Genomic DNA, 27150 nt, shown 5'->3' with positions numbered 1-27150 from the left:
TGAAACAAAGAGCAAGCAAGCAAGCCAAATTTAATCAGTATCCATTAAAGTTCCATTTTAAATATATATGTCCATATATTCAAAGTATCTATGTACTTTACATATGGCATGTATTTTATATATGCATTTAAATATATAATATATGGATGTATATATAATGTATAAATATATATTACATATAAACAAGTATATAACTACATACTTATATATATTTAAAGTATATATATGAGTCAAGATAAAGGATGTATATATTTCATTTTATATAGACGTACACACACACACGTGCATGCTTCCATGCTGTTCGGAATTTTGCTTACCATCTTCCTCACCATTTGGAATAGGAAGGGAGCGTGAAAGCCGCGTTGGTGACAGACTCTCACCCCACGTGAAACCATAGCTAAGCACCTTCTCAAAAGTCTCAAATGCGACTTACAGAAAACTTAAAGACAAGCAGATGGAGGTTGGCTCAGGCCTGTAAGTTTTCACAGATCTTTCACCAGGGGGCCAACGTCTGCAGTAACTATGAGGTTTACTTGGGCACTATGTATAGACGTCGTTCTTGTTCCAAAGGGAATTTGCATCCCATGATATATATAGCCTTTATGGAAGCAGGATTTACTTTTGCTCACAAAGACGAAGAAAATGTGTGTGTGTGTGTATTTTTTCCATCCTTGGATGTGATTTTTAAGGGCTCATATGCAATAGCTTTGCTCACCCCAAGAGGATGTCACAAAGAGTACACCAGTCAACAGTGCAGAAATCAAGACTTCCCAGGGCCGTGCAGCCAGTGAGCTCCTTCCCCCACATTTCCAGCCATCGCCCCCTGGCCCTGCAGCAGGCGGTGCTCCCACTGTTGCAGCAGACTTGGTAATGTGACCCATTTAATCCCTTAGCTGCTCCACAGACCATTAAAATGGGCTAAATGGACTTTTCAGGGTTTGGGCCAGGAAATTCAGATAACTTGTACCGTTGGAATCTTCCACATCTTGAATGCTGTTTGGGGTTAAAACACCGCATTCTGATTGACTTAGGGCTTATGCTTTTTTCTGTTCCCTATTGCCGCTTAACAAACTACCCCAAAACTTAGCGCCTTAAAAAAGAGCAAACACTCATTTGCTCACAATCCTGTAACGTGGGCAGGAACAGCCTGTCTCTCTCCACGAACTGCTGACTGCAGTGAGCTGACCGGGGCCAGAGGGTGAAGGCGGCTCCCCTCACACATCAGGTATCTCATCGGAGGCGCTGGAGCAAAAGAGGTTGCTGGGCCTCCCTCTCTCCACGTGGTCTGGTCCACTAGTCGGCCAGCCCAAGATCCTATACCCGGTACCTGGCATCAGGGGATGGACGCGGAAGCTGCCAACCCTTTTAAGAAGTGGCACTTCATCCTTCCACTGCATTCTATAGATCAAAGCAAGTCACCAGCCCAGCCCAGCTTGAGGCGAGGGGCAACGCACACAGGAGGGAAAGAACTGTTTGGAGCCCCTGGGTATAAAGGAAGAAAGAGCAAGCAAAAGGGAGAAAATTAATGGAATTATGGTGTCTGTTGTAGAGAACATTCTAGAACACGAGCCCGGAGAAGGCCTTGCTCAGAATTACAAGGTCAGGCAAACCTGGGAAAGATTATCTAATGAATGCCCACTGATCTTAACCTGGTCAGGCTCCAGGGTTCTGTGGACCCCTTGAAACTGTATGCAAGATGTTGCCAATGTGTGCTTTTTTATTCCTGGAGGAAGGTGGGAGTCCACAGCGCTCACTGTGTCCTCAAAGGAGGCTATGATCCGAAAAAGGAAGTAGCCATTGTCCTGTAACTGGCAGGCAGCATTACACCCCCGGGGACGGAACCAGCCTTGAAATTAAGCGCCAGCCCACAGTTCTAGTGTTCCCAAAACGCCAAAGCTGTTCCACCCAGCACAAGTCTGTCTTACTTTGTGTTTCTTTTTCACCGGAAACCTGTAAGTGTGTTTCTGCAAGAAGATACTTCAAATTTTAAAGTAAAGATCAAATTTCAAAGTTGAAAATGTTCTGAGAAGCCTCTTTAGGGTAGAAACGAGCCAAGGTCAAGAAGGCAGCTGGGAGGGGGGAGGGGGATGAAAGAAGATACACAGATGGAAAATGAGGTGGGCCATGCGCTGGCTCCGGGCCAACTGCCATTGAAGAGACCCAAACTGCTTCCAGTTGATAAGATTTAAGGAACTTCCGTGGAAGTCTTTTGACGCTGTATCTAACTTGTCTTTAATTTTCTCCACAGCCACGGGACCCGCTGTGCAGGGGAAGTTTCTGCCGCTGCCAACAACAATATCTGTGGGGTCGGAGTGGCATACAATTCCAAGGTCGCAGGTAAGCCCTCCCTGCCAAGCAGCAAGCGCCATGCTGGGCAGTCCGGGCCCCAGAAGGCATCACTCTCTGGTCTGCGGGTTGGCCAGGGTCCGGCAAAAATTCCCACTGGGGCAGAAGATCTGGGAGTCGTAGATTTAGAAAGAGTGAAAAAATTGTTTTATTTTAATCTATATGGCAATATTAATAAACTTTTACATTTTTTATTTGTATAATATAAATACAGAAAAGTGCACAGGTCACAAGTACCCAGCTCAATGAATTTGCACAAACTGGCCATACCCACATAGCCATCAAGAAATGGAACAGGACCAGCCCCCAAAGCCCACCGCCTGTCCCCTCCCAGTGACCAGCACACCCAAGAACAACCACGATGCTGAGTTCTAGCAGCGAGCAGTGGTTACTGCCAGTTTTTCAACTTTATATAAATGGAATTGTACACTCTGTACTCTTTCGTGTCAATATCAATAACGTTTTAATGAGACTCGAAGACTACAGAATATAAGGAGACGTGTACAAATTATTGTAAACATACTCAGAACTCTTCAAAATGTTTCTGGGGGTTTTTGCATAACGCATCTCTTCTTTGAGGAAATATATTCTACCTAGAGCCTTTTTATTAAGTTCCACAAGACAGACATTTAACAATTTCATCTTTACAGGGGGCTTTAGAAATGAGGGTGGTGGGTCACTAGAAAGTTAGAAATCAACACCTCCCCTTGAAAGAGAGAGAGAGAGAGAATGAGAGGAGGCTCATAAGCTTTCAACGAGATGAGTGGATCCGGGCTCATTCCAAGTTTTACATCAAATTGGTTCTTAATTTATTCAGGCTGAGTCACCAACCTTGTTTTTCTTTTTTTTTTTACAACTGTCTCGATATTTTTTCCTGGCGATTTAAGGGAACCATAAACATGCTTGGTGCTGACACTGCATTTCCAGGGACCTAAATAAAGCAAGAGCAGCCTACACAAACTGGCCAGTAACCTCCTTCAACACTATTTGCTAGGAGGCTTGCCTGAGCTGGGTACTGACTTTCCCAAAAGAACACATCTGGAAGGTTCTGAAATGTAAATAGAGGAGGCTTTGCCACTCGGGTTTCAGTTATCTTTACTTCGTGTGCATCCAAAATGCTGGGGCATTAAAATGTCAGAAGGCTTTGTGAGCTCATGGGAAAGACCACCACCCAGTTAATACTTTATAAGCCAGGCTCGTACTCTGGGTGGTGTCTGAGGCCAGGCGGGTTCCCTATTCGCAGGACACAACTGGGAGCAAGTGAAAAATCCAAACCTGGATTTCTCATTCACAATGATTGTCTTCAGAATAGTCTCGAAGCCTCCGTGCGTCCAAAGTCACTGGCTTTTTGAACAAGGGCTTCTGAGAACCACTGCCTGCAAAAATGAAGAGTTAGGAGCACTCAGGGGGTTCACTGCGGTCTCTTTCTCCATCTACTTCTTTTATCTTTTCCTCTCTTATTATTTGTACTCTGAAAACACCTGAGCTGCTGGTCAAATGTACTTAATTCTCCTCCTTTCTTCATTTGAATTTCCTAAAGGTGAAACTTGAGACAAGGATTTGGGTGCAAGGAGTAGATTTGGGGGGTGATCCCAGAAGCCGGAGTGAGGGAAACAGGAAAAAAGATAGCGAAGCGGGGGAAGCCACGTAGGGTGTGTAGATGAGCTGGCTGCCCTCATGGACAACTGGGGCTCTGAGGGACCATGAGGACACCCCCCAGAATTGCCTCCCAAGGCGAGGAGTCCAGGGAATTTATCCACCAACTCTCAGCCCTCATTGCTCAGGGGAGGCTCCTGGGACATGAGCACCCTGGCCTGTCCGGCCTGCCCAGCTCACGCAGGCTGAGCAGAACTCCTGAGGCAGAGAAGGCACCCCAGGCAAAGACACTTGGACAGAGCCAGAGGATCCGGGCAGGTATGACAACCTCTGCCTCAGCGGACCCCGATCAAAGGAGAGTGAACACAGCCTGATACCTCACAGATGCGACCTGATGGAGCTTTGTGGAACCCCGGGAGCGCAGGTCTCACAGCAGTGTTCTGAAGTCCCAGAAACTGAGACCAGAGCTGATGGGAGGTACGCCCAGCCCCACAAAGATTTGAGCAAAGAATCCTCGTTTCTCCACTGCCTTCACCCCGGCTTTGCTCCTCTGTCACCACTCATGCTGGTTCTTGACGGCACAAGGGCCGGGAAGCTCTAGTCACCATCCTGGCCCCTCAGTACTTCCAGAGTCCTCTGGACTCCCCCAGAGGAGTGAAAGGAATTCTCCATGAGGAAGCCCCGGAGAGTTACTTAAGAATCGCAACAAAAGCAGAATTTCAGCCTCCTTAACCTAACAAATTTAAGGGGAACATTTTGTTCATTCTGGCTGGAAATTCCAAAAGTCCGCTGGTTTTTATTATTCTAAATGAGCCCTACTCTTCCACGCAATCTTTCCTCTCAGGAGCTTTCTGAGCCAGGGAAGTCTAATGTGCCACCTGCTGGCCAACCCATGTCACTGCTAGTCTCCGGCACTCAAGTATTCAGTTAACAGATGAGGGAGGCGTTGGCAGCGAGGTCCCAAATCTCTCCTAGGTCCCAGGTTTCTCTTCACCCTGTCTTCAGAAAAAGGGTAAAGTTAAGGTGCTGTAGAATCGTAGTCCAGAAAAAGAAGGAAAAGTGGAGATGAGATTGCAAAATGAGTCCTCTGAAGGGAAAAAAGGAAAAACTCATTGAGCATTTCTTCATCTGCCCAGTAGCCTGTTGGGATTCTCTTCTATTCAAGAACTTTGCTCATTTTCCCATTGGGCTTCTTGTATTTTTCTTGTTGATTTGCAGGCATTCTTGGTATGTCCTCAGTATTAGCCCATGGCCCGTTTTAGTCAGTGCAAATACATTCTCCCAAACTTTCACGTGAGGTCATTAGTCCATCTGGATTCCACCTTTGTAGGTCATGCCAGGTGAAGATCCAGTTTTACTCTTCTCCAAATAGTGAGCTGATGTTCCCAATACCATCCATTCAAGAATTCATCGTGTCCCTTTGATTCATGGTGCCATCTTTATTGTATATTAAGTTCCAGTACATACACGGTTAGTCTCCAAGTAAATATAATTTAGATAAAACCTCCTAGCAAGTATAAACTGAAAAGTGTAACCACACTCCTTTACTACTGGGCCTTTGTATATGCTCTTCCTTCTGCCCAGAAGACCTCCCACCACGCTTTAAGAAGAGGCCGCCTCCTCTTCATCCTTCAGCAATCAGGTCTCCCATTGCTTCCTCCAGCATCACCTCCATGACCAGTTCCTCATCTACACTTGATAAAGCGCACCGAGTTTTTCCTTCTCAGCACTCACTACTGTCAGTTATTACATATTCTTGCACATGGTTATTTGACCAATACCTTTCTCTCTTATCTCTCATATTTCCAGTTATCTATCAAAATCTCCAAATCTTGAGACCCAAAGGGGCTCTAAAGGTCCTCTAGTCCAAACACCCACTGATACTTGCAGAATAACAATAATAGTAATAATAATAATAATTGACATCTATTGTCTCTTCCAAAGCATCAGGCACAATGCAAAACGCTTTACTCACTCAACCCTCTTTACAACCCTATCAGACATTATTGCATATTTTATATATATAACATATATATTATATATTATTACAGAGAGCAAACTGAACGTGGGGCCACACAGCTAGGCAGCTGTAGGACAATTTTGCACCCAGCACAGGTTGGCCCAGAACTTCCACTCTTGGCCCCTGCCCTCAAATGCGTCAGCAACTTCTCTTTTCCCCTCTCCTGGTATGGCCTGGATCCAGCCTGGAAGTGCACGCCTCCAGTGACAGGAAGCTCGCTCCCTGCCGACAAAGTCTGAGCTGCCTTTGGACACATGTGGCTGTTAGGAACTTCCCCCTTAGACAGCTGTCCCTTTGATGCTGCTGCCCGTTTTCATGGACACAGTTGTCACCACCTCTTCTAGGTAACTGGGGGAAACTCCCATTCGGCTGCCTCCTGAAGAGTCAATGCTCTGTAACATGTAGATGCATCCACACGCCATGTCCCAAACATCTGAATGCTGTGTGGAAGCTGTAATAACTTCAAAAACAATTACTTGCAAGTTTAATTAGATTTCCTTATCTACTTATTTAGCTCTATAAATTTTGAAAAAAAGATTAATTTCAATTTTTTGATTTTGAAAATGTCTTTCTTCAAGTAACTTTAAAAAGATAACCTAATCCTTTTCTTAATATTAATTTTTAAATCACTGTTTGACATCTTCAATCAAAGAGATTGAGACAAAAAATTAAAATTGAAAATGTGGTAGTAGTAATTGAAAATTCGCAAAACCAAATAAATGCCCAATAAATATAAATAACGAACCCTTCAAATGATGTTTCTTGCAAGTTTGTCAAATTTAAACTTCTGGGATTATTAAAGCTCAAAACTGCTCCAAGCCTTTCAGGAGATGCTGTCTCCTGCCTTTGGTCCCTCCGAGGACTCAACGATTACTCATGGTGCCTACTGTGTGCCCAGTCCTGTGGGTGGTAGACACAGCAGTGAGTCAGCAGACAAGACACCTGCCCTCACACAGCTTACAGTCTAAGAGGAGACACAGACAAGGAGCAAATAAGCAAGATAATATCAAATAATGATCGCTGGTGTGAACAGAACAAAGCAAGGTGGGACAGAATAACAGAGTGGGGACACAGCAAGTGACTTGAGAGCTCCTCAGAGCAACCCCAGGGTGGGCCAGGCCAGGTAGGATGGGCCTTACCCACCTTCCTTTTTAAGTCAGGACATACAGCCTTATGCACTGGGCCTTGAGATGAGCTCTCCTTTGATCAAAGATTCTGAAAACAGTTTGAGAACCACACTGTTGACCATTATCAAAACACTGAAATTTCTCTACCAGCAATGAATTGCTTCCACATATTTGGCCAATAAAAGTCATAATATTTCAGCGAGTTTACACATATTTCATCTGAGTTTGTAAATAACCAATAAAAATCTCCTATTAGCACAGCAATTAACATGTCTTCAGATCCTTAAGACCGAGATCAGCATGAATTCGCTCCTTAGCCTGCAGATTAATATTCACGAGCACGAAAAGGTGGTGATTAGCAACACTGAGGTTTGCGGGCTGCTGTAGCATTTCCTGGCATCGGTGCAAGCTCACCTTTTATAACAGAAGCAGAGGCAGAAAGAATTTAGCTCAAATCCAGGGCCGTGTAGCCCCTGGAGCCCAGGGCCGGCACAGTGAGAGCTGTGCAGGCAGGAGGTGAGGCTCAGACCCTAAAAAGAGGGGAGTCACAGCGTTACCGCGGTCATTAAGGTGGTGATCAGGCCTGCAGGGCGGGGGCTAGAAATGCCTGATGAGCACTGTGTGTCTTCTTGCCATTGAATCTCATCAGCCCATGGAGGACTTTACAAATGTGAAGACACTGAGTCCTGCCGCCTTTGTCTTCCCTCTCCCTCTGCCTCTTGCTCTCATTCTCTTGCCTCATCCTCATTCCCTCTCTCTCTCTCTCTGTCTCTCCCTCAGCGCCCCCCTGTAGCTCCTAGAGCATTTAGGGACAGAGGAAAGGCCCTCCCTAAAAACCCTCAGGTCACCCTGAGCCTCTGTCTTGGCTGCTAATGGTGCAGCCGCTTGCAAAAATTAATGCTATATCGCATTCAATTAATGCATGCCTCATTCGTCCTGAGTTTAACGAGATTAAAAGGATGTCCGGGCGCCTGAATATGAATAGGAGGCTTGCTCCCAGTCTGTGGCTGCCCCTGCCTCCCTAGACGCTGAAACAGAGGATTAACACACACCCGGTCTGATGTTCTGTGCAACACAAAGGGAGCCAGGGAAGGGATGAAGAGGGAAAGAGGCAAAGCGACAAGAGCTGCAAAGAAAGAGGGTACAGGGCACGGCTGGAAGCACCACGCACTGGCTGTATGACAAAATCCAGTGTGGCCACTGGTTGGCATGTGTGACAGTCCAGGCCTACTTTTGCCAGAGTTGAATTTCTCTCGTCTTCCAGTTGGAGTGGACTGTTCAGCCCTGGTCACCTGGGCACTAGATGAGTTCGAGACCATCTGAGTTTTCTCCTTGCAGGAAAGTGAACATCAGCCTCTCTGCGATGTTTCCCCACCCACAAAGCGGGCAGGACTTCTTCCAGAAAGAAACTGCGCTATTCTGCTTCTTCTTTGACCTGTTGGCCACCTTCCTTTGTGAACACGTTTTTTAAATAAGTAAAATATAGTTGGACCAAAAGCAAAACGTAGAGTTTTAGATTTCCTGTCCCTTGTGGAATGAACCATCAGACTCAGCTTCCAGAAAGTTCAAACCAAAGACTGTGCTTATTCCTGATGAGCTTCCTCCAGGAGAATGGATGTTAACTGATAATTGGATATTTCTTGGTAAAAGTGGTGCCTCGACTTAGAGGTTAATGGTAGAGGACAGAAAATTTGAACTGGTTCTTATTTGTTCTTCAGGCCTTGTCATTTCTGTTAGGGAGAAAATCAACGAAATAAAGTAATATTACCATGCATTTATTCACCAAATATTTATCAAGCTTAAGCTAAATTCCAAGCACCATGCTGAAGCCTGGGGACACAGAAGTGAACAAAGTAGACACATGCCCTGTACGCAAAGACGGAGCTGTCTGGTGGTGAATGAAGGACACAAATAAACAATTGTAGCAGAAGACTGAGAAGCCTGGTGCTGACAGAAGACCTGGAGAGCTGCGTGCAGAAAGACTTCTGGGGAAAGCTTGCTGAACGCATAGGTCAGTTAGGAGACGGGCGAGCCCTAGGGGAGGTTGCAATGCCGGCACAAGCGGTGGGCTATGAGATGCTGGGGAGGAAAGAGACTCTTCAGAGAAAAGACAATTTCATGTCAGTTTCACGCGCTCTGCAAGAACCTGAGTTGTCCTTATTGAAATTGATTTGCACACGATGTTAAGAGAGTGATGCTTGTGTAACAATGTCCTTTGACCATGGGGGACACGTAAGGAGTGTTAGGATCCGGGCTTTGACTGTGTTCAGCCTAGCTCCTTCATTTCAAAATTCCTGCGGGCAGAAAGACTTAGGTCAGCTTCACAAACACTCTAGGCTCCTTGCCACAAAATAGTGTATCAAGCAGAAGACAATATGGCCCCAGAAAGCGATGTTTTGAGGGTAGTGATGGAGGGACAAATATCCATCCCATTGGTTGCCCCTGAGTTAACGCTGGAGAGGCTTTTTCTGGATAGCAGAGAGTGAGTGCCCCTTCTCCCTGTGTCCCTGTACACAAACTTTACAAAGGTGACACAGGGAGAAAGACGAAAGGGTTGTTTCACGTACCCCATGACTAATATATTTTAGAATGACCCAGTCAACATTTCTGTCCTCCCAAATCCCCTTCTCAGTTATAGTGCAACTGGGAGTTCCTCTTTTCCTGACCCTCCCGCCTTGACTGTCCCTGCCCCTCCTTCTGCCCTCTGCCCTCTAGGTTTTCTCCTTAAATATCTAATATCAATTGCCCTCCCCCACGGTCATGCACAGTAGCTTTATTTCTCCTCTGAAATTTGGTCTTGGAGGCTGAGCTTCCACTTAGAAACAGGCTTATCAAGAAACATCTTCAACAAAGCTGATTTCTCCCCATTAGGAATTCTAGTAACATTTGATAGGGGAATAAAGTTTTCTTGAAATAGTTACATAAGGAAAGGCATGGGTCCAAAGGGATCGAGTGGGCCAGTCTGTGCATCCTTCTTGATCCTCTGAAGGCGTACCCACACGGCGGGAGGTTAGACTCAGGATTCTGCAACATCCCCCAGGGCAACAGGGATGGCAGACCCTCCAACCACACCCAGAACACCAGCTTCTTCCTAGCCTGTCTCCTGTGAACTGGGGCACCAAAACATGATATTTCCCTGCCCGCACGTGTCCACAGGTATCCGGATGCTGGACCAGCCATTTATGACGGACATCATCGAGGCCTCCTCCATCAGCCACATGCCTCAGCTAATCGATATCTACAGTGCCAGCTGGGGCCCCACAGACAATGGGAAAACAGTGGATGGGCCCCGAGAGCTCACACTTCAGGCGATGGCTGACGGTGTGAACAAGGTAAAGTCGTTCCGGCCGCCACAAGGCCCTGGTCCACTCACATGGGATGAGGGGTGGGGGAGACACGGGGGAGGGAGAGGAGGTGAGACAGTGGTACCGAGGGGCAGGGCAGGGGGCGGAAGGTGGGGCTGTTACCCTGTGCATTAGCTCAGGTCCTGTGAGAAATCCAAAAATGGGGTTAGCCATGCATATTTATTGCAGGGAACACCTGTGAAGGACAAAGGGGAGGGGGGCAGGAGGACGCAAGGGGGCGCCTTCAGAAGGTGATGCTGGCCTGGCCCCTGCGAAGGAGCAGGGAAGAAGGAGGGTCCCTCTGGGGGCCTGCACCAGCATCCCCACCGTGCCAGTCATCGGCTGGGAGCAGTCTCCAGGCAGTGGGGTCTCCACCGCAAACGAGTTGGTGGATCCAAGGGGCAGCAGCGGGAGCTGTGAATCCACAATGCTCCCATGGCAGGAGTCTGAGCCGAGCGTTTTCGTGGCTGCTCATCCCTGAGGTCAGCCTGGGAATGCACAGTATCCAGGAGAAGAGACCAAGGCAGAGCTTCCAAAGGAAGGGCTGCCGGGAGACAGGGTTCCTGCTGGTCTGCAGCCTGTGGGGCAGGAGTCGCCTCGCTGAGGTCTCAGGACAGGACTCGCCCCATGCAAGACATGCACCAGGCTAGGGATCTGAGTCTCCTGGGTTCAGGCTCCAGCTCTGCCGCTCGCTGTCTGAGTGTCTTTCTACCCGTGACTTGCCCTGGCTGTGCGTCAGTTTTCCTGCTTGTAGAATGGTGATAACCGTACCTTCCTCCTAGGATCTTGTGAGTGTAAATGAGATAAATAAGTGCTTGGCACTGGAAAGTGCCCTGCAAAGGGTTGGTGCTTGTCTTGGTCATTATGGACTCTTAACCAATGGTCCCAAAACTTTGTGGCATAAAGCACAGTGTTTGATTAGGCTGTGGATTCTGTGGGTCAAGAACTCCCAAGGGCACAGTGGGGATGGCTCGTCTCTGCTCCACAATTCCTGGGCCTCAACTGGAAGACGCGTGACTTGAATTACCAAACTGCTGTGTCTTCACGTGCCCTTGCCATGTGCTGAATGACTTGCTATTGGTGCCACAACACCCACTACTTGCAGCACTTAGCCATTTGTCTTCTTTAGTCTGTTTTCAGGACTTGACTCGCTGACAGGCTGACAGCAATGCCCTCTCCATGCTTGCAGTTCGCTTGTCTAACCAGCCATGGCATGGGACTCACATCCCAAAGATGAGAACGATAGCGTGTGCAGTGAGAGTGGTCAGGCCCTAAGAAAGGGGGGCACAAGGGTGTGAGGTTTAGGAGAGGGACTTCTGGAAGCCCATTTAAAAATTTTTTAAGTCTCGTGTCCTGAATTTTGACAAATTTCAAATAGATGAAATTGCTATAGCCATATTTGCATATACAAGCTAGGATAATTATAAATAAATTGTACAATGCGTCTGTTCTACATACATGTTTAGATTATTTATAGTCTGTATGGAAAATACATAAACTCATTACCTATATATTTATGACACTGAAATAGAATATATGTATGAAATAACTGTATATTTAACAGTAGTCTAGAAAGGTAAAAATATTGAAGAAAATTAGAGAGGACAAGCAAAGCCTATTTTTTTTTTGAAGAGTTACAATATACCAAACACTGTAGTTTATTTTTTTTTTTTTAACTACTATGCATTAGATCCCCAGAGCTTATTCATCTTATAACTGGAAGTTTGTACCTTTGACCAGCATCTCCCCATTCTTTCCCCCTCCAGCCCCTGGTAACCACCATTCCACTCTCTGTTTCTGTGAGTTCAGTTTTTAGATTCCACATGTAAGTACTACAGTGCTGTAGAGTCGTGTGTCACTTAGTGACAGGGATATGTTCTACGAAATACATCAGTAGGTGATTTTGTGGTTGTAAAAATATTATAGAGTGTGCCTTCACAAACCTGGGTGGTATAGCATACTGCACACCTAAGCTATATGGTACTAATCTTATGGGACCACCATGGTATATGTGGTTCATCGTTGACCCAAACAGCGTTCTGCAATGCGTAACTGTTTGTCTTTCTCTGTCTGATCTATTTCACTTAGCGTAATGCCCTCAAGGTCCATTCATGTTGTCACAAATGGCAGGATTTTCTTCTTTTTGAATAGTATTCCATTGTATATATATACCACATCTTCTTTATCCATTCACGTGTCCTTGGACGCATAGGTTGTTTCCATGTCTTGGCTATCCTGAATGATGCTGTGAATATGGAGGTGCAGACATCTCTTTGAGACAGTGATTTCATTTCCTTTGGATATATACCCAGAAGTGGGATTGCTGGATCAAATTTTTGGAAGAATCTTCATACCATTTTCCATAGTGGCTGCCCCAATTTACCTTCCCACCAACAGCACACAAGTGTTCCTCTTTCTCCACATCCTCGCCAGCATTTATTATCTCTTGTCTCTTTGATAATAGTGAAGGCTACTTTTTCTATACATTTCCTAGGTCAGAGAACACATGTGCTTTCTTCTCCAGCTATCCTCAGAAACTAGCCTAGGACTTGAAAACATGGTAATCAGCTATTCAATAAATAGCTGTGGAATTGATACACAAATGGAATTTGATGGTTAAAAGCTTAAGACCCACAGAGATATCTATGACTGTAGCGGACACCACTGGCGCCCACCTTGATCCCCTTTATCAGGCTGGGGGGCCACTGCCGGCTGCTATGACTGTTTGCTGCTGCTGACTCCCAGCTGCCCCTCCCCTGGAGAATTGCCCTGGTTGATGGGAGTCTTCTCATCCCGATGGTTATGCCCCGACTCGTACCCAGGGGCAGGCTTTCCCACCTGACTGACTCAGGGTAGGAAAAGCCAGCCTGCTTGCCTCCAGCAGAGACCACTCTGGGGTGTAATTTATGCTCCAGAGCCCCCAGTGAATCAGGCTAAGGCTAGACTTGACTCGAGACCACATTGTTTTGGGGTTCCTTCCACTGCTTATCGTGTTTCACTCCCTTGCTCACAGGTTTCTCCTGAGCACTCCCCCAATAAGTCTGACGCACCTGAAACCCTGCCTCAGGCTCTGCTTCTCGAAACCCACCCTGTGACCTTAGCTCATTAGGGTTCCCTTTTTCCTTTGACTGCCAGGAAGTTCAGAACTAAGTTTGTGCCTAACATGTACCTTTTTTTAAGGCTAGATTTTCTGCCACCCTACCCTTTGCTCCCCTCTCTTCACCAATCATGGCCTCCAAAATCTTTCCTTAGCTTTTATTCTCATATCGTTTTTTGTGTTTTTATTGCCTCTAAGCCTCCGAATACTAAACAGTGTAAAATTTGTGAAAGAATTGATGAAATGAGCTTAATTTTATTAGAATCAATTTAGGTGTGAAAAATCTACCTTTGGATCCTCAAATTGTTGCTTGCTTACACACATTCCTAGTCTTAAGGGACTAAAGCATCTCATTGGACAAAAATCTACAGCAGCCAGGCTCTAAACAACCGTACACAGTAAGTCAGAGCAGGGGCCAGGCAGCCCAGTCCACAGGCCAAACCCAGCCCACCAGCTGTCTTTGTAAATAAAGTTTTATTGGAACACAGCCAGGCCCAGCAAGGCCTTTGTGTCTTTCAGTCACAATTTCTCTTCCAATCGCAGCTGTCACAGGCTCCACACACAAGGAAGCACACAGGGCTTTAAATGAATGGAATCATGAGTCAGTCACAGGCTTTTCTGCTGGTCTGTCCGCATCTCCGTCTTGACTGGACAGCCAACGTTACACGACAGGAGATCTGCTACTTCTGCTGAAGGGATGGTTTTTTTAAATGTGGCATGAACAAGTGGGGAACTGAGCTTAAAAGTTGGGAGATTACGTTCTAGCCTCGCTCCTGTCCCTCATGGCCTGCGAGACTTCAGACTGGTCACTTAGCTTCTCCGTCCCTCCCTTTCTTCTTCCGTTAAATAGTCTACATCAGTGCTTATCAAAGTGTGGCCACTAGCCCTCCTGGGAGTTTATGGGAAATGCAGAATTGCAGCCCCACCAACCCTCCTGACATATCAGAATCTACATTTTAACAAGATCCCATTAAAGTTTGAGAGGTGCTGCTGTAAATGATCTCTAGAATACGTATTATGAAACCCTAAGATACTAAGACCATAATATATGCAGGTTTAAAAAACCCACTGCATGAGGCACTGCATGTCCTCGTCAGGGTGGTGCATTGGGTGGACTGATGACTGAGCCAAATGCTCTAGCTTGTCTCTGAGTTGCAGGAAACGAGATCCAGGGAGCCCAACTAAAGGGGTTTCTTGTTGTAAGGATGCACGAGGAGCGATGAGCACAATGGGACGGATTCAGGCAGGACCTCATACAGATGGAGATCAGAGAGATGTTCTAGATTCAAGGTGGCTGCAGGACACCGGCCACAGGAGTATAGAGATCCGCACTAGGGCCCTGCAGTCATGGGGCACAGCCACTCTCACCTTGACTGTTTCTCACTGGCTTTGTGTGTCTCTCTCTTCAACCCATTTTTCCTCCTCCTTGAGGCTAATGTTCATACAATACTTCTGCTTAGCCATGGCCCCATCAGCACCCTTGTTTGTCACAATCTGTCAGACTCTACTCCAATTGCCATCTGCTCCCTCTCCAATGCTTTAAGGGGAATTTTGGTCCAAAATTAGGGGAGACATCCCTCCCCCTGGTAGGCTTCAAAAATAAGAAATGTGCTTCTGTTGGAAAGGTTCAGAACTTGAAGTGTCAGAGGTCAGTCAGAAGGTTGCTAATAGAGCCCCCTGTCTTTTCTATTCCAATAACATCAAGTGGCAGTGGTCCATACTCACACTGGTTCTTCAGCCCTCTGATGGAGAAGTTTCTTCTGAGCTGTTGAATTCTTTCAAAGGTCTAAACAGAAATACAACACCATATGTCCTTCTCTGTTACAGGTTGAATTGTGTCCTCCAAAAGTCCATATATTGAAATCCTAGCCCCCAGCACCTCAGAATGGGACCTTATTAGAGTCTCTGCAGATGTAATTACAGGCAGACCTTGGAGTTGTTGCAGGTTAGGTTCCAAACCACCGCACTAAAGTGAATATCACAATAAATCAAATGTCGCAATAAAGTGAATGTCACAATAAAGTGAGTCACATTAATTTTTTGGTTTCCCAGTACATAGAAAAGTTATGTTTATACTACAGTGTAGTCTATTAAGTGTGCAATAGCATTATGTCTAAAAAAATGTACATACCTTAATTAAAAAATACTTTATTGCTAAAAATGTTAATGATCATTGAGACTTCAGTAAGTTGTAATTTTCTGCTGGTAGAGGGCCTTGCCTCCATGTTGATGGCTGCTGGCTGATGAGGGTAGCATTTGCTGAAGGTTGGGGTAGCTGTGGCAATTTCTTTTTTTTTTCTTTTTTTTTTTGAGGAAGATTAGCCCCAAGCTAACTACTGCCAATCCTCCTCTTTTTGCTGAGGAAGACTGGCCCTGAGCTAACATCCATGCCCATCTTCCTCTACTTTATACGTGGGACACCTACCACAGCATGGCTTTTGCCAAGTGGTGCCATGTCCGCACCTGGGATCCAAACCCCAGGCCACTGAGAACCAGAACGTGCAAACTTAACCACTGCGCCACTGGGCCAGTCCCTCTGGCAATTTCTTAGAATAAGACAACAATGAAATTTGCCACATCGATTGACTCTTCCTTTCACAAACAGTTTCTCTGTAGCATGCGACGCTATTTGATAGCATTTTACCCACAGTGGAACATTTTTCAAAGCTGGAGTCAGTCTTCTCAAAATCTGCTGCTGCACTATCAACTCAGTTTATGTCATATCCTCAATCCTTCATTGGCGTTTCAACAGTCTTCACAGCGTCTTCACCATGAGTAGATTCCATCTCAAGAAACCACTTTCTTTGCTCATCCATAAGAAGCAACTCCTCATCCATTCAAGTTTTATCATAAGACTGTAGCAATTCAGTCACATCTTCAGGCTCCACTTCTAATCCTATTCTCTTGCTATTTCCACCGTATCTGCAGTTACTTCCTCCACCGCAATCTTGAACCCCTCAAAGTCATCCATGAGGGCTGGAGTCAACTTCTTCCAAACTCCTGTTAACGTTGATGTTTTGAGCTCTTCCCATGAACCATGAAGGTTTCACCTTACTTTGCCCAGCTCCATCAGAGGAGCCACTATGGCAGCTACAGCCTTACAAAATGTGTTTCTTAAATAAAAAGACTTGAAAGTCAAAACTGCTCCTGGATGCACAGGCTGCAGAATGGATGCAGTGTTAGCAGACACGAAAACAACACTAATCTTGTTGCACATCTCCATCAGAGCTCTTGGGTGACCAGGTGCACTGTCAATGAGCAGTCATGTTTTGAAAGGAATCTTTTCTTCTGAGCAGTAGGTCTCAACAGTGGGCTTAAAATATTCAGTAAACCATGTTGTAAACAGATGTGCTGTCCTCCAAGCTTTGTTGTTCCCTTCCCAGAGCACAGGGAGAGTAGATTTAGCATAATTTGTTTGTTGGTTGGTTTGTTTTTCACGTTGTAGATTTTTTTTTATTGTGGCCATAATAGCTTATAACATTGTGAGATTTCAGTTGTACATTATTACTTGTCATACAACGTGTAAGTATGCTCCTTCACCTCTTGTACCCACCGTCCAACCTCCCTTCCCCTGGTAACCACTAATTTGTTCTCTTTGTCTGTAAGTTTGTTTGTATTCCACATATGAGTGAAATCACATGGTGTTTGTCTTTCTCTGTCTGGCTTATTTCGCTTAACATGATGTCCTCAAGGTTCATCCATGTGGTTGCGAATGGGACGATTTTGTCTTTTTTATGGCTGAGTAGTATTCCATTGTGTGTATATATATATATATACACACCACATCTTCTTTATCCAATCATCAGTCGATGGGCACTTGGGTTCCTTCCCTGTCTTGGCAGATTTAGCATATTTTTAAGAGCCCTAAGATTTTCAGAATGGTAAATGAGCACTGGCTTCAACTTAAAGGCACCAGCTGCATTAGCCCCTAACAAGAGTCTCTCGGTCCTTTCAAGCTTTGAAGCCAGGCATTGACTTCTCCTCTCTAGCTATGAAAGTCCTAGATGGCATTTTCTTCCAATACAAGGCTGTTTCATCTGCATGGAAAATCTGTTGTTTAGTGTAGCCACCTTCATTAACGATCTCAGGTAGATCTTCTGGACAACTTGCCACAGATTCTGCATCAGCACCTGCTGCCTCACCTTGCACTGTTAGGTTATGGAGACGCTGCTTTCCTTCATGAACCAACCTCTGCTGGCTTCAAACTTCTCTGCAGCTCCCTCCTCTCTCTCATGCTTCACAGAATTGAAGAGAGTCAGGGCCTGGCTCTGGATTAGGCTTTGGCTTAAGGGAATGCTGTGGCTGGTTTGATCTTCTATCCAGACCACTAAAACTTTCCTCATATCAGTAATAAGGCTGTTTCGCTTTCTTGTCATTCATGTTTCACTGGAGTGGCACTTTTAATTTCTGTAGATAGCTTTTCCTTTGCACTCACAACTTGGCTGTTTGGCGCACAAGCCTGGCTTTCAGCCTATCTCGGCTTTTGACTTGCCTTCCTCACTAAGCTTGATCATTTCTAGCTTTTGATTTAAAATGAGAGATGTGCAACTCTTCCTTTCGCTTGAACACTTAGAGGCTTATTAATTGGCCTAATTTCAATATTGCTGTGTCTCAGGGAATAGGGGGCCTGAGGAGACGGGGAGAGCCAGGGGAGCCGCTGGTCACTGGAGCGGTCGGAACACACACGATATTTGTTAAGTTCACCATCTTATACAGCTGCAGTTCGCGGCGCTCCAAAACAATTACAGTAGCAACATCAGAGATCACTGATCACATAACAAACATGATAACTTCGAAAACGTTAGAAATATTCTGAGAATTACCAAACCGTGACACAGACACATGAAGTGAGCAAATGCTGTTGGAAAAATAGCCCTGATAAACTTGCTCAATACAGGGCTGCCACAAACCATCAATTTGTAAAAAACATGAAATCCGCAAAGCTCAATAAAGCAAAGTGCAACAAAATGAGGTATGCCTGTAGTTAAGATGAGGTCATACTGGAGCAGGGTGGGTCCCTAATGTGGTGTGACTGGTGTCTCTATAAAAAAGAATAATTTGGACGTAGACACATCCACAGGGAGAACGCCACAAGGCATTCCGCCCCGATGAATGCAGAGATCAGGGTGCTCCTACAAGCCAAGGAAGGCCAAAGATTGGCAGCAAACCACCAGAGCTGGGGGAGAGGCACGGAACAGGTTCCCCCTCACAGCCCTCAGGAGGAACCAACCTTACCAACACTTGGGTCTTGGCCTTCGAGCCTCCAGAACCGCTAGACAATAAACTCCTGTCACTTACACCACCCAGTTTGTGGTACTTTGTTACAGCATCCTTAGAAAACCAGTCCAGCTTCCAGTCTTGGAATAGACAGTCAAAAAAGGGATGTGACCAGACTCAAGCCAAACGGTCGCTTCTCCAGGTTACCTTTGTTGTCACCTGGCTCTCTCTTCTATAGCCAAGATGGCTGACAGTTGATCCAATTACGACTTTTTTCTTCTCATCTGGGACCTTGAGGGTATCCTCCCTCCATTCTCTAGCATAATCCCAAAGGAGAAGCATGCAAAAATTCTCATGATGTAATAATACTAGGAGAGAAAGATGTTTCTGCGTTAGGGGCAGTGCCAGGCTGCAGTTGGCTCCAGATGACATCACATTAGTAACTTGAAACTAGACATGGAAACTGGCAAATAAAAATCTTGTGTGTCCCCTTCAGAGAGCTGGTTGTTAAACATCTACCAGCACATCCTAGTTAGAGGACTCTGCTGGCTTTCCTTAAGTTATAGCATTTAGACACTCACCTATTCTTCCTGTGTGGAAAGGCCAGCCTTGCCTTAGTGGCAGGGAAATTCCCTTTGGGAAGAGGGAATCACCAGAAATCACTAAGGTTTTGTGTTTCCCAAAAATGACCAGTTTCCCAACCATAGTGTCCAGTTACCAGAGACTGTGGGGGACAACTCTCCTAAGCAATCCAAGTAAAGACCACGCAGCTTAGGCCATCCAGCCCTTGTGCATTTAATAAAAAGATCCCAGAAACACAATTATGAAATGGGAAACCGAGTCCTTGAGAGTAGACAGCATCTGTGACGGTGGCTAGACATCTTCGCTGCCCTTGGACGGGGCCCAGTTAGGAGATAATGACGTAATGTTTTATTATAAGGTTATGCCAGTCGGCCGCTGACATTCAGCCCATCTGAGACGCAACAAGGATCCGTGACAGCTGAGCAGCACAATGCAGGCTACCAAGGGAGTCTATCAAGAGGACCGGGCTGCAAGGGAGGTGGTGGTGCGGCCCTGTTTCAGTGTCCAGACCCTTAGGAGTTTTTAGATCAACACTTTGACACACAAGCAGCTTGTTTCCTTATTGTGTAATTCACAGTGTGCCTGGAGAGAAATGGTTGCACATCCAAGCCCAGAACCAGGTGACAGCAGGTACCCAGAGGAACACTTGGCAGATGTCCCCTCCCCAACAGACACAGATTTTCACTGAGAAGCATTTTCTGACGCCCGAGGCCAAAAGAGAGTCAGGCGAGTAGGTGACTTCTGCCCTCAGTCCACATTTGCAATGCAGATGGCGCTCAGTGCTGCACAGCCCCGCGGCTCCTGTCATTCTTCGCGGACTTCTGAACCGCTCCACCACATCTCGAGTCTGAGTACGCTCTCTCCTTCTCTGCAGCCTCCCCGGCTGCAAGTAAAAAGGCCCTTTCAAGTGTGATTGTTCTGCAGAGCATGCCGAGCACACCAAAACTTAAGAGAAAAATTGCTCTGACTTATCTTCAGATGACAACATGTAAATATTTTAGAAAGTGAAGTATGATGAAAAATACATGATTCCTCATCTGACTTTCCCCCAGGCTGTGGGAAGGATTCTTTCCTTGTTTCAAGGTGACATTTTTTTTCGGACAGTATTGTAGAATTTGGTGAGTGATGGTGTATTGTCTATCAGCAAAGATTTCTTTTCAGTTATTTCAGTTGTCTGGTCTACTCTAAAAGAAAATCCGCCTCTGAAAGGCAATCTTCACCTAAACAAAGGAGTCAGATAGTTACCTATCACACAAAGGCAGTTCTTATGCTTGTCTTTCAATTTTAGCATCCTGCAGATAGGTTTGTTTGACCAACATAGTAATGATAAAAAAGGAAGAGGAAAAGAAAGATAAGAGACTTTTATCGGGGATGTATTGTTTGCCTCACACACCACCACTCCCAGTCTCTGACATCTGCTTCACACAAAAACATCACCTAACTGGCTTCTTAGGGATTTGAGTTTGCATCTCCTAAGTTGGCTCAATAAATACTTGGGGGAGGCAGAAAGGAGCAGGCAAGAAGGAAGAGAAGAAGGAAACTTTTTTCCTTTGTTTATTTCAGTCTCTTCCTCTTCAACTTTATAGTCCACACATTGAAGCTCCAGTTAAAGCAGGCTTCGCATTACATATGGGAAGTAGATGACAGTCAGAGACCCCTGAATTATGAGATATCCCATCACTGACTGCTGTCTTAGTTTGGAATCCCCCAGAAGCAGACTCTGAGACAAGGACTGAGTTCAAGTAGTGGATTTGGGAGGTAAAGGAACACCAGTAGTGAATGGGGAGGTATGAGAGGGAAGAAAAAACCAACAAAGGATGTGTTATTGAGCCAGCTACCACTGAGAGCAACCGGAGCTTAATCCCACTAGGACGATGGAAAACCATGTAGGACACACACTGAAGTTCTCTCATCTGATGGCGAGGGAGCTGGGGTAAAAGTCACTAAGTAAATGCCCCAGCACTTCCAGCCCCGGGGCAAGAGAGCAGAGCAGCCTTCAGCCTCCCAGGAGAAAGCCCCTCCAGAGAGAGATGCCTATGATGGCCTTGAGAAATCCCCTGTGCGCAGAAGGTATAAAGTCTAAGGGATATGAGACAACACCCACTGCCATCTGCTACAGTCTCAAGAGCACAGTTTGAACAAAACCTCATCTGAGTGATGCGGGGTCGGTGAGACAAGGAGTCGAAAGAAAGATTTCTTGGACTCTCAAGGTCTGGCAGTAGTGCTCTTTTATTTAGAGAATAGTGTGGAATAGCATGGGGACAGGACCCATGAGCAGTCAGAGCTGCTGTGTGGGGACAGGACCCAGGGGCAGTAAAGAGCTGCTGCTGCTGGCATGGGTTGAGGGTAGGGCTAAATTTAAGGCATAGGTATGTGAGTTATCTCTTTACAAGATAAAGGAAAGAATATGTAAAAAAGTCATTAAAATGGTATCAGTGCAGGTGGGGTCTGGTTATTGGGTGGTCTTATAACTTTTAGATAAGAATCAAACCGGATTAAGTAAATGGCAGAAGCCACTACCTTAAATATTATCTTCAGCTAAAGACAAAGGAGGATGTTGGTGGTGGGGGGAGTCAGCTACATGAGGTTACCAGACAAGCACAATAAACAAGACTTAAGTCCTTGCCTTCCTCATTAAGAGTTTCCAGAGATAAGGCCATCCCCCCTTCCTCCTGGTGCAGACAGGGAGACACCCCCCACAGATGGAGACTTCCTTCACAAATGCAAATGTGTCTCATCAAAGGGCAAGCAAATTCCACTCAGAGCCTCCTTCTCATCTGCAGTTTTTAACAGTAACCGGCCTAAAATAATCCTCATCATGAGGCTTAGAGTCATTGCATTCTGGGTAATAAGGGACCAGTAAGGCAACGTGTTTGCTGGTCAGAAAAGGATGTCGCCCTTGCAAAGAGACTGATGGAACAACAAGGACCAGCCATTTCAGGACACGGCATCTTCTATTGCTCTGACACCAGAAGGGGAATTCAGTCAACACTCGAGGGCCTTGGGAGTGACAACTGACTCATGAACTTCTTTCCACATCCTGAAGAAACGCAGTGCCCAGGGCAACACTGGCACATCTCTGGCTGACTCTGATGACCACGCCCTCACCATCTCTCATTGATCACACTTCAGGGCTGCTGCTGGACGAACGTCTTAGGAATGTTTAAAGGCAAGGCGCAGAACATCCTCTGAGGCACAGATGAGACAGAGCCCGATCATTTATTCCCTGGAGGGCAGCAAAGGGCACAAGCACAGATCCCAGATCTTTGAGCAGAATGTACTAGAGAGGAGTCACTTGCAAGAGAGTGGCTTGAAAGCCACCGTCCAGGAATGGGGGTTGGGGGGGCTGCCAAGGGAGATGGATTAATCAGGCCTGGGCGAGGTGAGGCCCTGGTGCCACCTACAGAAATTTAATCAGAGCAGCAGGCCTGCCGCGGTGGCAGCAAGCGCTGGGGGCCCCTGCAGGCAATGGACGCCTCCTGCCAAGGAGCCCCCAGAGCAGAGTGCTCCACGAGCCCTGATTTATGCTCTGAAACAAAGGCAGGCTGCAACTGAGCCTGGGCTGCTGCAGCTTGGAGCCCACAGTTCAGCCTCTGAAGTGGTGGTAGCAGTTACAACCCCTCCTTTCATTTCTGACAAGGAAAGATAGAAGAAAAGGCTGGTGGGTTTCAGGTGACCCTTCCTGAGTGCTGGCCAGCCTTAGGTGGGGCGGCCAACCATCCTGGTGTTTTGCCGGGGACTTTTCCAGCTTTAGCACTGCAATTCCTGCTTCCTGGGAACTCTCCAGTCCCAGGCAAACTCACCTTTTGTCCTTATTGGTGATGGTGACCCATCTGGGCCCAGTGAGAAACCCACCAGGCGAAGGGATTGACATGAATGGAAACCCCTGACCAACCCCATGACATCGGGAAGGCTGACCATGGTGTGTTTGGATCCTTCTAGAAACAAGACAGGATCGTACAGGCGTCTTACCTCCAAGGTGGATACATGGTAAGAAGGTTATAATTAGAGGTGACTACAGGGGCCATTAAACACAGTTTGAGTGAAGGATTTAACGAGAGGCTAAGGGGAAGTGTACCATCCCTTCGTTTGGCTTTCCCAGAGACGGGCCCCCTACCCCACTGCTGCTGAACTCCCGAGGAACCCATGGGGGCACGAAACAGATGCTGCGATTTGGTGGCCCAGCTGTGTTGGCACAGCTGCAGCTTCCTACCCGCCAGCCAGCAGCCTCTCTGGTCCTCTGCCTGAGGGTCCTCTGAGCACCCTAGAGTGTGCTCCCCAGTGTATGCACAGCCCAGGCATGGGGAGTGAACACCCCAGGGGCAACTGCCAGCCACGCTTCCTAGAGGTAGGTTCACAGGGGTCTCCAGAGGGACTGACCCCCCTTGCCCATGGGGAGGACCCTGCTCATCAGCTCACACTTGGTTAGCTCCCCCTGACTCTGCCCCGTCTCATGCTCCCCCATCACTCATGTGCTTCCTGAGGTCACCTCCCCTCAAATTAACTACCTACTCCCAAGTCCTGGTCCAGCATCTGTTTTTGAAGGGATGTAAATTGGGGACCAGCCCCTTCTCCCTATAGGTGTGGCCAGAAGTTCTCTGAGGGTAAGCCCAGCTCATTGCGAGAGGGTCCTTTCACCCATTGCCTCTGCGTAAAGCCCCATGGGGCTTCACCACTGCCTCCAACACGCCATGTACAGAAAAGAATAGAAGTGGATAAAGAATGAAAACACAAAACAGCAACATGAAAATATAATTTAATCACTGATATTGTGGCAGAAAGGGTCATTCTAAACAAAGGGAAAATATTTACCAAAAAAAAGAGTAATAAATGTTATTACATAAAATCTTTCAAAATTTCTGCAAGTCTGGTCATTGTTAGAGCTGAACAATGGTTACATGGGGATTCATTATACTGTTCACTGTACTTTTGTGGTGCTTAACATTTTACACATTAAAAGGTTTTTAGTCACACTAAAAAATAAAAAGCAATTCAGCAGGTGGTTAAGTTGTCAAGAGTAAGAACATACATTCAGGAAAAGTGGACACTCAGCTGCTCTTATACAAAAGACTACTTGTGATTCGGGATAAAAATTCCAGGGACTGCATTACACAGAGATTTTTTGTAAATGCTGCACCTAATGTAACCTAAATGGAAGTGAACCTGATGAACTATATCAGTCAGGAGAGGTTACAGCATGCTGTGGTAACAAACAGCCCCAAAAGCTCAGAGGTTTCAAACCACAAAGGCTTATTTCTCATTCAGCTACACATCCATCATGGTCAGCAGGGGGCTCGGCTCATCACAGTCTCTCAGGGATCAGGACTGACATCTGGAACACTGCTAGTCACTGTGCAGGAGAAAGCGCTCTGCACCACCTGGCACTGACCAGTAAATGGTTCAGCCTAGAAATGATACTATGTATCTGTCACTCCCACTCACAACTCATTGATTAAAATGGCTTGCAAGACCCCACTCAACCACAGGGAGACATTATCGTGGGCCCAGACAGTGGACAGCTAGAAATATTTGGCAAATGGCACCACTGACTACCACAAAGAGTGCAGAAAAACTGCTAGGTGCCTCAAAAGTTAACCAGTGATCCAGTGAGGACAAACACACAAAGGTCAAAGATGTTTGTGAATAGTTAGAATAAAATAATTTCATGAACTGTGAGAGCAAAAAGGCAATATTTGTAAATCAATACATTGTTTTATATGGTTTTCAAAGTATATGTTTGTAAAAAAAATAGATTTAAGGAATACAGTGGAAAAATGTCTGCAAATCAAAATGCCATATACAAAGCAAAAAACAAAAAAGTGGATAAATACATATGCAATATAGATGACAGAAATTTGGCTAAGGTCCTTCATATAGGAAGAGCTCTAACAAATCAATAAAAATAATATAATGAAAGAAAAAATAGGCCAAGGATATTATCCTTGAGGACTTGCTGCTTTGCTAAGCTATTCATTAAGCAAGAATACAAATGAGCAGTAAAGATACAAAAAGATAAACTCAACTGGTAGTGGAAAAAAATATAACTCAAAACAATGAGGTATTATTTTTTGCCCATCAAATTGGCAAAACTATTTTTAAGAAATTATGACTCATTTCAATAATCACTCTAAATGTAAATGGATTGAACTCTCCAATCAAAAGACACAGAGTGGAAGGATGGATTAAAGAACAAGACCCAACAATATGCTGCCTCCAGAAAACACACCTCAGCTCCAAAGACAAACACAGACTCAGAGTGAAGGCATGGGAGACAATACTCCAAACTAATAATGAACATAAGAAAGCAGGTGTCGCCATACTTATATCAGACAAAGTAGACTTCAAAGCAAAACAGATAAAGAAAGACAAAGACGAGCAGTTTATAATGATAAAAGGGACACTCCACCAAGATGACATAACACTTATAAATATATATGCACCCAACACAGGAGCACCAAAATTTGTAAAGCAACTATTAACAAAACTAAAAGGAGACATCAACAACAATACAATAATAGTAGGGGACCTCAACACCCCACTAACACCAATGGATAGATCATCCAGACAGAAAGTCAACAAGGAAATTATAGAATTAAATGAAAAACTAGACCAGATGGACTTAGTAGATATATATAGAACACTCCATCCAAAAACAGCAGGTTACACATTCTTCTCAAGTGTGCATGGGACATTCTCAAGGATAGACCGTATCTTGGGAAACAAAGCAAGCCTCAACAAATTCAAGAGGGTTGAAATAATACCACACATCTTTTCTGATCGTAATGCTATGAAACTAGAAATCAACTACAAGAATAAAGCTGGGAAAGGGGCAAAAATGTGGAGACTAAACAACATGCTACTGAACAAACAATGGATTATTGAAGAAATTAAAGAAGAAATCAAAGATTATCTGGAGACAAATGAAAACAAAAACATGCCATGCAATTCATTTGGGACGCAGCAAAAGCGATCCTAAGAGGGAAATTCATTGCAATGCAGGCTCACCTCAATAAACAAGAAAAATCTCAGATAAGCAATCTCAAACAACACCTAACAGAATTAGAAAAAGAAGAACAAAGAAAAAAAATTATGATTCTAAATCTTGACCCACATGGGCTGAATGTGGAGTTCTTATACACTGCTGGTAAAAATATAAATTGTTAACAAGCTGCATAAAGAGCAATAATATGGATCAAGAATCTTCATTAATTCCTTTGCACCCAAAATTACCTCTTTTAGAAACTCTGCCTAATAAACAGAAATGCAAAGACATACATAAAATGATGTTTGTTAAAGAACTTTAAAAATTGGAAACAGGGGCCAGCCTGGCAGCACAGCAGTTAAGTTCACATGTTCCACTTTGGCAGCCTGGGGTTCACTGGTTCAGATCCCAGGCACAGACATGGCACTGCTTGTTACCATGCTGTGGTAGGCATCCCACATATAAAGTGGAGGAAGATGGGCACAGATGTTAGCACAGGGCCAGTCTTCCTCAGCAAAAAGAGAAGGATTGGCAGCAGATGTTAGCTCAGGGCTAATCTTCCTCAAAAAAAAAAATTGGAAATAGCCTTCCATGTATGTCTAAGAAAAGCAGTAAATAAATTATGGAATGGCTATTTAATAAGACTAATAAAAAATTATAGTGTAGAAGAATATTTAATTACATGAGGAAATGTTAATGATATAATAGTAGGTGAGAAATACATTTTAAGCAGGGCCACAAAAGTGGGTCTATTTTATGATCCCAATTTCATTCTTAAACCTGTTCTTATACTTTGCATTTATGATATAAAACCGGCAGGAATCCACATAATATCACCA

General features: G+C 45.3%; 1 protein-coding gene across 1 annotated transcript in view; it reads left to right on the top strand.

Annotated features, from left to right (window-relative positions):
- Nucleotides 1–27150, top strand: part of PCSK2 (proprotein convertase subtilisin/kexin type 2) — a 262092-nt gene that overhangs the window by 204027 nt on the left and 30915 nt on the right. Inside the window, exons 7-8 of the mRNA XM_044748449.2 lie at nt 2249–2337; nt 10246–10421. Of these exons, the coding sequence (XP_044604384.1) occupies nt 2249–2337; nt 10246–10421 (265 nt within the window). The remainder of the gene's footprint in view (nt 1–2248; nt 2338–10245; nt 10422–27150) is intronic.

This window comes from Equus asinus, chromosome 15 (genome assembly GCF_041296235.1).
Source record: "Equus asinus isolate D_3611 breed Donkey chromosome 15, EquAss-T2T_v2, whole genome shotgun sequence".
Taxonomy (NCBI): domain Eukaryota; kingdom Metazoa; phylum Chordata; class Mammalia; order Perissodactyla; family Equidae; genus Equus; species Equus asinus.
This window is presented reverse-complemented; position numbering and strand designations above follow the sequence as displayed.